Source organism: Hyla sarda, chromosome 3 (genome assembly GCF_029499605.1).
Source record: "Hyla sarda isolate aHylSar1 chromosome 3, aHylSar1.hap1, whole genome shotgun sequence".
Lineage (NCBI taxonomy): Eukaryota > Metazoa > Chordata > Amphibia > Anura > Hylidae > Hyla > Hyla sarda.
This window is the reverse complement of record NC_079191.1, coordinates 33,539,216-33,550,546: the sequence shown is the minus strand read 5'-3', so window position 1 is coordinate 33,550,546 and position 11,331 is coordinate 33,539,216. Positions and strand designations below refer to the sequence as shown.

Genomic DNA, 11,331 nt, shown 5'->3' with positions numbered 1-11,331 from the left:
CTGTGGAAAATGAAAGAAGCAATCTGATTGGTTGCTATGGGCAACTGCACCACTCTTCCTCTGCACAGGTTTTGATAAATCTCCCTCATAGTCTATAAACAGCTGAAGTTTAATTCTATCAATTTTAGTGATCTCCAGCTACTCAAGACTACTACAACTCCCAGCATGCGAGGACAGCCGCAGACTGTCCGGACATGCTAAGAGTCGTAGTACTGCAACAGCTGGAGATCCACAGTTTAGAGATCATTGTAGAAGTAGTTAGATATTAAAGGGGATTTCTGCCTACTAGCAGAATAGTAATAAGTAGTTATTATTATTATTATCATAAAACACTCTAATGATGATAATAAATAATAATTGTATTATTAAAGGAGTTATCCAGGAAAAAACTTTTTTTTTAATATATATATCAACTGGCTCCAGAAAGTTAAACAGATTTGTAAATTACTTCTATTAAAAAATCTTAATCCTTTCAGTACTTATGAGCTTCTGAAGTTAAGGTTGTTCTTTTCTGTCTAAGTGCTCTCTGATGACACGTGTCTCGGGAACCGCACAGTTTAGAAGCAAATCCCCATAGCAAACCTCTTCTGAACTGGGCGTTTCCCGACACAGGTGTCATCAGAGAGCACTTAGACAGAAAAGAACAACCTTAAAGGGGTACTCCGCCCCTGGCATCTTATCCCCTATCCAAAGGATAGGGGGATAAGATGTTAGATCGCCGCGGTGCCGCTGCTGGGGACCCCGGGGATCGCTGCTGCGGCACCCCGCCATCATTACTGCGCAGAGCGAGTTCGCTCTGTGCGTAATGACGGGCGAGACAGGGGCCGGAGCAGCGTGACGTCATGGCCCCGCCCCTCATGACATCATGGCCCGTCCCCTTAATGCAAGTCTATGGCAGGGGGCGTGACGACCGCCACGCCCCCTTCCCATAGACTTCTATTGACTTCTATTAACGATGCTCCGGCCCCTCTATTGCTCGTCATTACGTGCAGAGCGATCTCGCTCTGCGCAGTAATGATAGCGGGGGGCTGCAGCAGCAATCCCCGTGGTCCCCAGCAGCGGGACCCCGGCGATCTGACATCTTATCCCCTATCCTTTGGATAGGGGATAAGATGTCTAGGGGCGGAATATCACTTTAACTTCAGAAGCTCATAATTACTGAAAGGATTAAGATTTTTTAATAGAAGTAATTTACAAATCTGTTTAACTTTCTGGAGCCAGTTGATATATATATATATATATATATATATATATATATATATATATATATATATATATATAAAAAATATATATATATACCAACTACCAAAATTGTTGCTTTTGGTCATCTTAGAAGAAATGGAATGTAAAGTGACACCTATGCAAAAGTGGAACCGATGAAAAAAAAATATATATATTGTATCGCGACACAAAATATGAGCCTTCACATATCTCTGTAGGCAGAAAAATGAAAAGGTTATAGGGGTTATGCTATTAACTATTAAATAGAACTCCCTTTTATCTGCTTAAACTCCATTATTAAAAAAGAATAATTAGCGTGATTTCACTATATGTTTCTGCCATACTTTTGTCATCCTTTGGCAGTGCTTCCAGTGTATACCGCCACATACTAGCAGTGGCCCCATTGACTTTACCGCCTCCGATGTATTTCAGCCATTTTCCACACTATAGTTTCTTTGTGGAACACAAAAATCATGTTATGCTGCTCTTTTGTGTCCTGAACCTGTACATGTGGGAAATGGCCAGAACATGGCAACTATGGGGGAGATTTATCAAAACCTGTGCAGAGGAAAAGTTGCCCAGTTGCCCATAGCAACCAATCAGATCGCTGCTTTCATTTTGCAGAGGCCTTGTTAAAAATGAAAGCAGCGATCTGATTGGTTGCTATGGGCAACTGGGCAACTTTTCCTCTGTACGGGTTTTGATAAATCTCCCCCATTATGTGACTACATAAGGGCTGTTAAAATTCATCAGGTTTATAATACATTTTGGTATTTAAAAGACAAAACAAAACCTGATGTAACTGTTGAATGTGAATGTTCCCTTATAGAAATAATGATGGCTGTGAGTGATAACATTCTGGGTACAATGCTGCAGAATATGTTGCCGATGTATAATTGACTGATATTTTTTTCACTCCATTTTATTACAGATTTCAAGTGAAGTTTTTCTACCTGTGCCAGCTGGCTTATTGGCTACACGCTCTGCCAGAATTATACTTCCAAAAAGTAAAGAAGGTAAGCTGCTCCATTTTGTCCATTACCCTAAATATAGTTTATTCCTGAGGATACAATCATACAATTGTACTTGGATTTAGTTGCCTGCTATGCCCGAAACACCTTTTTCCTCTGACATCAGGGCCGCTCCACTTGTTGATTGACACACAGGGTTCATCTGCCAGTGGCAGCCCTGTGTGGACTGGTCTTCTCTGTGCATGCGCGGGCAGTCACTAAAGGCTGGGAGCAAGCCCTCTGCTTCTAGCTATTGTTACGTATGTGCAGTTGTGGTGGATGAGGTAAAATGTCTATTTCGGAACATGCTTGCCAAAATAAATGGCCACTACCTAACTCGCTAACCCCCCCCCCCCATCCACTCACTAACTCACTCCCCCCCCCCCCCCCATCGTGTTTGAAACAATGTGCATAAGATGGCGCTTCCAGAGAGACTACATTCAAGATAACTCCACGTGCTGGGTGAAGAACGCCTACAGATGGAAGAAACCAATCACAAGGACAGCTGTTCATGACGTGTTAGACTATAAAAACAGAGCATGCATGGGCAGTGTACACAGGGCTGCCATTGGCAGCCGAGCCCTGTGTGTCAATCAACTAGAGTTTGCCTTAGACAGGCATTGCGGCACTGGGGCATGGCAGACCCCAGGACACGCCTCTCTGACACTTACCTTTGTACTTGTGATGGCTTTATTCCAACTTATGACTTGCATGAGGTGGTTAACCTCTACTATGCTGTAGAGCCTGGTTAACCACTGTAGATCAAGTGAAAGATGTACTTGAAGTCAAACGTTTCAGATTACGTAACTCATCTGCTAATGTTAGTATCACATAACCGGTAACAACATGAAGCCTAAGGGGATTGTTATCTATACTAATATTGTTATTCTCCTTAGACTACGGGAATGACTTAAAGTTTTATTAATTTTGGTCCATCGTGACCTTAGTTAGCACCAGATTTTAAACTTAATGGCCCATTTTGTTTCTGAAGAAGAAGTCCCTTAGAGAAATTCTTTGCTGGGTGGGGGGGAAGGTTTCCGTCTCGTACGGGCGCTCCTATGGCTGTCGAGTGGGTGTTTAACAGAAATGAATGGACTGATACTGAAAATAACATTGCGGCTTTATTCAAAAGGATGACATGTTTCAAGAACTAAACAGTTCTCTTCATCAGGTCTGATGACTGACCCGATTAAGAAAATAGTTGAAGGTCAGATAGGCGTGAACTCAATTTATAGAATGGGAGTGACCATCTAGTGATGGGGGGGGGGGGGTATCTGTGCATGCCTAATTCATGCCCCTTGACTGTATAATACCGCCCACTCACTCCCATATATAATATATTTTTAATATATATATAATGTATAAACTAAATGTTAAAAAGTACCTGTCGCCAAATAAACTTTTCTAAACTCAGGCTATGTTCCCTAACTACTTCTAACTCCCCTCCCACACTTAAAAAAAAAAAAAATTTCAGTGCTTTAAAAAGCTGTGTATCTTACCTTTATTCTTGCTCACATAGTGCAATCTCCAAGCAGGAGAAAGTAAGCTTTTCCCAGCAGGCATGACATCACTGAAGCCTGCTGGGGGACCACTTCTGCCCTCACATTGTTGTAGTGCTGTGATGAATAGACCTCAAGCTCTGTTCAGCTTTCATTGAGGCTCTGTGCATGTTTCAGTGAGGCTCTGTGCAGCTTTTAGTCTGTGCAGCTTTCAGTGAGGCTCGGTGCAGCTTTCAGTGAGGCTCTGTGCAGCCGTCAATCAAGCTCAGTGCAGAGAAACACTTCCTGAGTTTGGTCTCCTGCCAGGCCTGGAGGAGACCAAACTCACTGTATTAATTGTGGCAGGAAACAGAACAGAGCCACTTAGTGGCCGTTTTTTCTATTACATTTTAAACCTATTTATGTTGATAATTTTAAAAGCAAGTGAATAGGAAAGAGTCTTCTAATTCCATAAGGAACAATATAGTAAGCGTTTCATTTGGCGACAGGTACTCTTTAAGTGGCCACAGGTCCTATTTAAAGGCCTTACCCAGGAATGCAAAAACAGAAGTAATTTCTTCCAGAAGCAGTGCCACCCCTGTCTTCAGGTTGTGCGCGGTATTACAACCTGGCTCCATTCACTTTAATGGAACTGAGCTATACCAATACCATACACAACCTAAGGACAGGGGTGGTGCTGTTTTTAAAAGAAATAAAGTTCAGATTTTGTTTCTAATCCTGCATAACCTCTTTTAACCTAAGGACATGGTTTATATGTTTGTGGGGCCCTGCAACCTCTGGGTAAAGTAATGACAGCCCCGTCACTACGGTCCCTGCCACTTGTGGTGAGCGCCGGGTGGATAATTACATTGTGTGTAACTGGAGCAGGATGTGGACTTCACCGCTTTGTCGGCTTGGCTATACATGCCGCCATTGTGTATGAAACACAGGTCACTGAGTGTATCCGGGTTGGTCTGGGATATGTCTGCTTGTTGTCGTGTCTGTTTTTAAGCCAAGATGCAGCGAATGCCAATATAGTGCCTAATATTGTACCTGTTTCCTATCGCTACATAGTGCACCATCAGGAATTTTAAAGGACGTGATCAAAACTATAACTCCCAGCATGTCCAGACAGCCTTTGGGACCCTGGAGTGACCTGTTCTTTCAGGCCTGCATTATACTGCGGCAGTGTTTCCCAGCCAGTGTGCCCCCAGTTGTTCTAAAACTACAACTCCCAGCATGCATGGACAGCCAAAGGCTGTCTGGGCATGCTGGGAGTTGTTGTTGTTTTGGAACAACTGGAGGTTGGGAAACACCGGCATAATATAATACAGGCCTGAAAGAACAGGTCACTCCAAAGGCTGTCCGGGCATGCTGGGAGTTGTAGTTTTGGAACAACTGGAGAAAAACTGGACTACAGGGTATATATTAAGGGACCTCGGCCACATCCTTTACAATTTCTGGCATGCTGGGAGTTGTAGTTTTGGAAGGAAGCAGTGACCTGTTCATTCAGGCCTGCATTATATTACAGCAGTGTTTTCCAACCAGGGTGCCTCCAGCTGTTCCAAAACTGTAACTCCTAGCATGCCCAGACAGCCATGTGCCTCCAGTTGTTCCAAAACTACAACACCCAGCATGCCCGGACAGCTTTTGGCTGCCTGGGTATGCTGGAGGAGGCAGTGACCTGTTCATTCAGGCCTGCATTATACTGCGGCAGTGTTTCCTAACCAGTGTGCCCCCAGCTGTTCCAAAACTACAACTCCCAGCATGCCCGGACAGCCAAAGGCTGTCCGGGCATGCTGGGAGTTGTAGCTTTGGAACAGCTGGAAGTTGGAAAACACTTGCGTAGTATAATGCAGGCCTGAATGAACAGGTCACTGCCTCCTCCAGGGTCGCCTCGCTCTTCTCCTTCTGCCGCCATTGTTCTTACAATTGGACGGCTGCCACAAATTCTATATTAAAGGGGTACTCCGGTGAAAATTATTATATTTTTTTTTTCCATATCCACTGCCTCCAGAAATTTAAAGGACAACTGCAGCGAAATTACACTTATCCCGTATCCACAGGATAGGGGATAAGTGTTTGATCGCGGGGGGTCCGACCGCTGGGACCCCCATCGATCTCCCTAACGGGGCGCCGGTATTAGCGCCCATGGTGACGTAACGTAGCGTTGACCTAGAGGTCGATTGTGACGCCCCCGTCTCCTCCCCGTCCCAATACTGTTTTATTGGGGGATGCGGGGAGGCACGAATGCTGCCTCCCCGCCTCTCCCATAGAGATGTATGGAGGAGGCGTGACGGCCGCAACGTCATGCTGCGGCTGGCACGCCCCCTGCACGGGAGAGCCGCGGCCCCGTACAGGAGATCACCGGGGGCCCCAGCGTTCGGACCCCCCCCCGCGATCAAACACTTATCCCCTATCTTGAGGATAGGGGATAAGTGTTTTTACCGCTGCAGATGTCCTTTAAACAGATTTGTAAATTACTTCTATTAAAAAAATCTTAATCCTACCAGTACTTATCAGCTGCTGAAGTTGAGTTGTTCTTTTCTGTCTGACAACAGTGGTCTCTGCTGACACCTCTGTCTGTCTCAGGAACTGTCCAGAGTAGGAGCAAATCTCCATAGCAAACCTCACCGGCTCCAGACAGTTCCTGACACGGACAGAGAGCACTGTGGTCAGACAGAAAAGCACAACTCTACTTCAGCAGCTGATACGTTTTGGAAGGATTAAGATATTATTATTTTTTATTTTTTTTTAGTAGAAGTAATTTACAAATCTGTTCAACTTTCTGGAGCCAGTTGATATGAAAAAAAAAATAATTTAGTTTTTCACCGGAATACCCCTTTAACCTCTATGGATCTTTGGTTTGATCTTCTGCATATGATTTATATAACTTGTAGATTTATGAATGGAACGTTTTGTATTTCAGGAGGAAATCCCTCGGCAGCTTCAGTACATTGTACTTTATTTACTTCATATAGGAGGAGCTTATTTGCTGAAGTAAGTATTAACCCCGTCATTGCATAGACTTGGCATTAATAGAACGTGGCAGGCCTCCGATAGTAAAGGAACTACGGTGTACTATTACATCAGGGATTTTGTGTGGGCGCTGCCGCTGTGCACGCATGATTGGTAGTGTGAGGGCGGCTGTTATACGTAGGAGAGCCTAATCTGTCCTAATAAACTGTTCTAAGTTCTGTCCAGGCCTGTATGATGGGGAGACCTAATGGAGACCTATCTGGTTTCGGGTGACTTCCATAGTGACTCCAAGGGTATAAGAGGGGCTTATACTTACGTGTATGTACAGACACATTCTACTTCCTTTCAGAAGTATATTGTAAAAAAAAACCTTCCCAGATAACACGGTGATTGGATGGCAGGGGCCACGTTTTCAGCCGTAGGTGTCAGGTGTAAATACAGATGACAGCGGGTGAAATAAGTATTAAACACGTCACCATTTTCTCACTAAATACGGTTTTCTTTGAGACCGGGCGAGATGAGGGCAGATGTTGTTACCCTAGGGGCCTGATGGCATTAACACCTTTTTATATTCGTGACGCCAGAGCGTGGTTTAGCCTATAACCACCCGAAGGTATACCGCTGGATCCTGGGCTAGGGACGGGGGCAATAAAGACTCTGACGCCAAGTTACAGACAATGGTAGCTTTACTGAGGGTAGACAGATGGTAAAGTCTATACAGTTCAGCCAGGGCCCAAGGAGGTGACCAGTGATGCAGAGACCTTAAGGGCTTGCTGGGACTTGTAGTAGGACTGGACAATTGAATGCAGACCACGCTGACTTGACAGATGACAGGGACTGACTTGACTCATAAAGCTGTGACTTTATCTTACTTGACTTGATGGCGGCTGCAGGACTGGACTTTGAGGTCTCCAACACTCTGGACACACACACTAGACAAGACTGCACTGGACCTCAGCAGGAAGAGAGAGAGAAGAGAGAGAAGCTCCACCCAGGGCTTATATGGGGGAGACTAGCAGGGGGCCTATAGGTCACTTTTGGGATCACCTGGTCACTGGTACCTCCTGGGTAACAATCTCTAAACCTCTTAAGGACGCAAGGCGATTGTTGTGCTGCGCACTATTAACCCTTTAGACGTGGCGCTCAAAGTTGATAGCCGCGTCTAAAGTAACAAAAATACACTCCAGCTCAGTTGGGCTGTTGGGGACCATCCCGGTGAAATCACGATGTCCCGATCAGCTAGAACGCGAGGGGAGGGTCTGTTACCTGCCTCCGGTGCGTCCGATCGACAATTGATTACTCCAAGCCTGAAATCCAGGCTTGAGCAATCGACTGCCAATAATACTGATCATTACCATGTTAATGCATGGCAGTGATCTGTGTAGAAGATCAGTGTGTGCAGTGTTATAGCCACTAGAGGGGGCTATAACATTGCAAAAAAAAGTGTGAAAAAAAGTTAATAAAGATCATTTAAAGGGGTACTCCGGTGAAAAACTTTTTTTTTTTTTTTTTTTTTAAATCAACTGGTGCCAGAAAGTTAAACAGATTTGTAAATTACTTCTATTAAAAAAATCTTAATCCTTCCTGTACTTATTAGCTGCTGAATATTACAGAGGAAATTATTTTCTTTTTGAAACACAGAACTGTCTGCTGACATCATGAGCACAGCGTTCTCTGCTGACATCTCAGTCCATTTTATGAACTGTCCAGAACAGCATATGTTTGCTATGGGGATTTCCTTTTACCCTGGATAGTTCCTAAAAATGGTCAGCAGAGAGCACTGTGCTCGTGATTCAGCAGACAGGTCTGTGTTCCAAACGGAAAAGAATTTCCACTGTAGTATTCAGCAGCTAACAAGTACAGGAAGGATTAAGATTTTTTAATAGAAGTAATTTACAAATCTGTTTAACTTTCTGGCACCAGTTGATTTAAAAAAAAAAAAGTTTTTCACCGGAGTACCCCTTTAACCCCTTCCGTAATAATAAAAGTAAGAATCACCCCCCTTTTCCTATTCAAAAGAAAAACTGTGTAAATAAAAATAAACATGTGGTAGCACCGCATGCAGAAATGTCCGAACTATAAAAATACATTGTTAATTATATCGTCAATGGCGTATGCGCAAAAAAAGTTCCAAAGTCCAAAATATCATATTTTTGGTTACATTTTATATCTTGAAAAAAGGAATAAAAAGTTAAAAAGTTAAAAAAGTTGACAATTTTAAATGTATTCATTTTCGTGCATGTAGTTATGATTTTTCCAGAAGTACGACAAAATAAAACCCATATAAGTAGGGTATCATTTTAATCGTATGGGCCTACAGAATTAAGAAAATGTTTCATTTTTACAGAAAAATGCACTGCGTAGAAACGGAAGCCCCCAAAAGTCAGAAAATGACTTTTTGTTTCTTCACTTTTGTCGCACAATTTTTTCCATTTCGCCGTGTATTTTTTGGTAAAATGACTGTCACTGCAGAGTAGAATTGGTGGCGCAAAACATAAGCCATAATATGGAATTTTAGGTGCAAAATTGAAAGGGTTATGATTTTTAAAAGTTAAGGAGGAAAAAAGGAAAGTGCAAAAACGTAAAAACCATGAGTCCTTAAGGGGTTAAAGCAACGAGACATTTTATATTACATTACAATGCAGAACATATGTACAGGGGGGAAACAAGTACAAGAGAGGCCCAGGGAACACTGAAGGGAGGCTGCCGGACAGGGCAGCAAGGGTACGGGTAACATCTCCCGTACTGGGCCACCACACAAAACTACCTGCTAATTCCAGGTCTTTGAAGCTCCACAAGTGTCCTTGGCTCTTGGACAACTCTTCTGATTATTCTTCTCTCTCCTCACCTGGTGGAGGCAAATTTATGGTGAAATGATTGTCTTTCCACTTCTGTATTGTGGCCCCAACACTGCTCACTGGAAGATTCAGAAGCTTAGAAATGCGCCTGTAACCAACGTCAAATTGACAACAATTAGGTTGTGAAGGTCTGGGGACAGCTCTTTGCTTTTACCCACCATGAGATGTGTCTTATGTGACACCTCGGCAATGAGACCTTTTTGTAGCCATCAGTTGGGACTGAACCAGCTGATATTAATTTGCAATGACAATGGGCTGGATTGCTTTTTAATTAATGATAGATTTTAGCAGTCGTCTTGGCTTTCCAGACCTTTATGCATCTTCCTTTCATCATGTGTTCAATACTTTTTTTCCCCTTTGTTATTTCACATTATTACACATAACTTAAAGGGGTACTCAGGTAATAGACATCTGATGTCTGATTGCTGGGGGGGGGGGGTGTCCGACCACTGGGTTCCGTATGATCTTGGGCCCGGCACTCAATCGTTATAAACATTTATGTTCAGAACGCCGGCTGTGCTAGGCTTCAGAGCAGCCGTGTTTCAAGCCCCCTGTATGTGGGAGAGACATATATATGCGGCGTTCATGTGTCTCCAGATCCTCCATATGGAGGGGGCAGCTTCAGGCTGTGGTCTTCAGTAATTCGGCATGGAGCAGAGATCGCTCCGTTCATGTGGATTACTGGGGTGCTGGGAAGGAGACTGCGGGGGTCCCAGACACGATCACTTATGCCATATCCTGTGGATAGGCGATGAGATATCTAGGAGCGGAGTACTCCTTAAATTTCTGAGCTTACTTGTTTTGGTTTCTTTGTATGGATTACTTGGGTTGTTACCAACATCTGATAAGAATTTCATGTCAATAATAAGATAAATTGTGACTTGTTCAATACTTACATCACCCGCTATAACTGTAACAGTCAGGATACCAGGCATTTACCCCCCTAGAGGCCACTACAGTACATTAGTCGCGTTGTGCTGAGGGGCTGCCGCGGCGGCTTTGGCCCTAGGGTTATGTTCACACGACAGGATTTCCGTGCGTAATTTATTTTGACGTAATGTACTGCACATTGATTCTGCTGTCTGAATGGGACAGCGCAGTAATTTCCACGGTGGGCAATCCACTTTGGAAATTCTGCTTTCCACATTTTGCAAAAATAGAAGACTAGTCTTATATTTTAGGAAATTCCACAGCAGAATCCCATTGTAATCAATAGGGCTTGATTTATATTTTTCTTCGAAATTGTGTTTTCAGAACACAAAAGTTCTGCTGAAATTCTGGCAGAATTCCACAGTTCCTTTCAGCAAACTTTGCTGAACATAATTTTGGCGGAATTACAGAAAATCCGCCGTGTGAACATACCCTAACAAACGCATGCAGGTTCTGCCATATACCGGAGCCTTTTAGGCTGTGCCTAAGGCAGAGTCTAACGGAGCCTTCCATACACTGCAATATGATAGGATATAGTTTGCATGGTCAAAAATTCTAGTGGGACTTTATTATTATAATATATATATATATATATATATATATATATATATATATATACGGGATGAGTATTTAACTCGGCGAGTTCACCACTCCTGGTGTGACGGAGCTTTCAAGGGCCACTAAGCACTCCGCAGGCACTGCCTGCGAAGTGCTTAGTGGCCCTTGAAAGCTCCGTCACACCAGGAGTGGTGAACTCGCCGAGTTAAATACTCGTTCCGTTTAGTTGGTTTATATTCCGTAACTGGAGCTAAGCTGATACCAGGGAACATTGCCTGAGAAGGTGATGTAACGAGC

General features: G+C 43.6%; 1 protein-coding gene across 1 annotated transcript in view; it reads left to right on the top strand.

Annotated features, from left to right (window-relative positions):
• Nucleotides 1-11,331, top strand: part of TRAM2 (translocation associated membrane protein 2) — a 56,850-nt gene that overhangs the window by 41,222 nt on the left and 4,297 nt on the right. The window contains exons 6-7 of the mRNA XM_056564032.1: nt 2,153-2,237; nt 6,639-6,709. Of these exons, the coding sequence (XP_056420007.1) occupies nt 2,153-2,237; nt 6,639-6,709 (156 nt within the window). The remainder of the gene's footprint in view (nt 1-2,152; nt 2,238-6,638; nt 6,710-11,331) is intronic.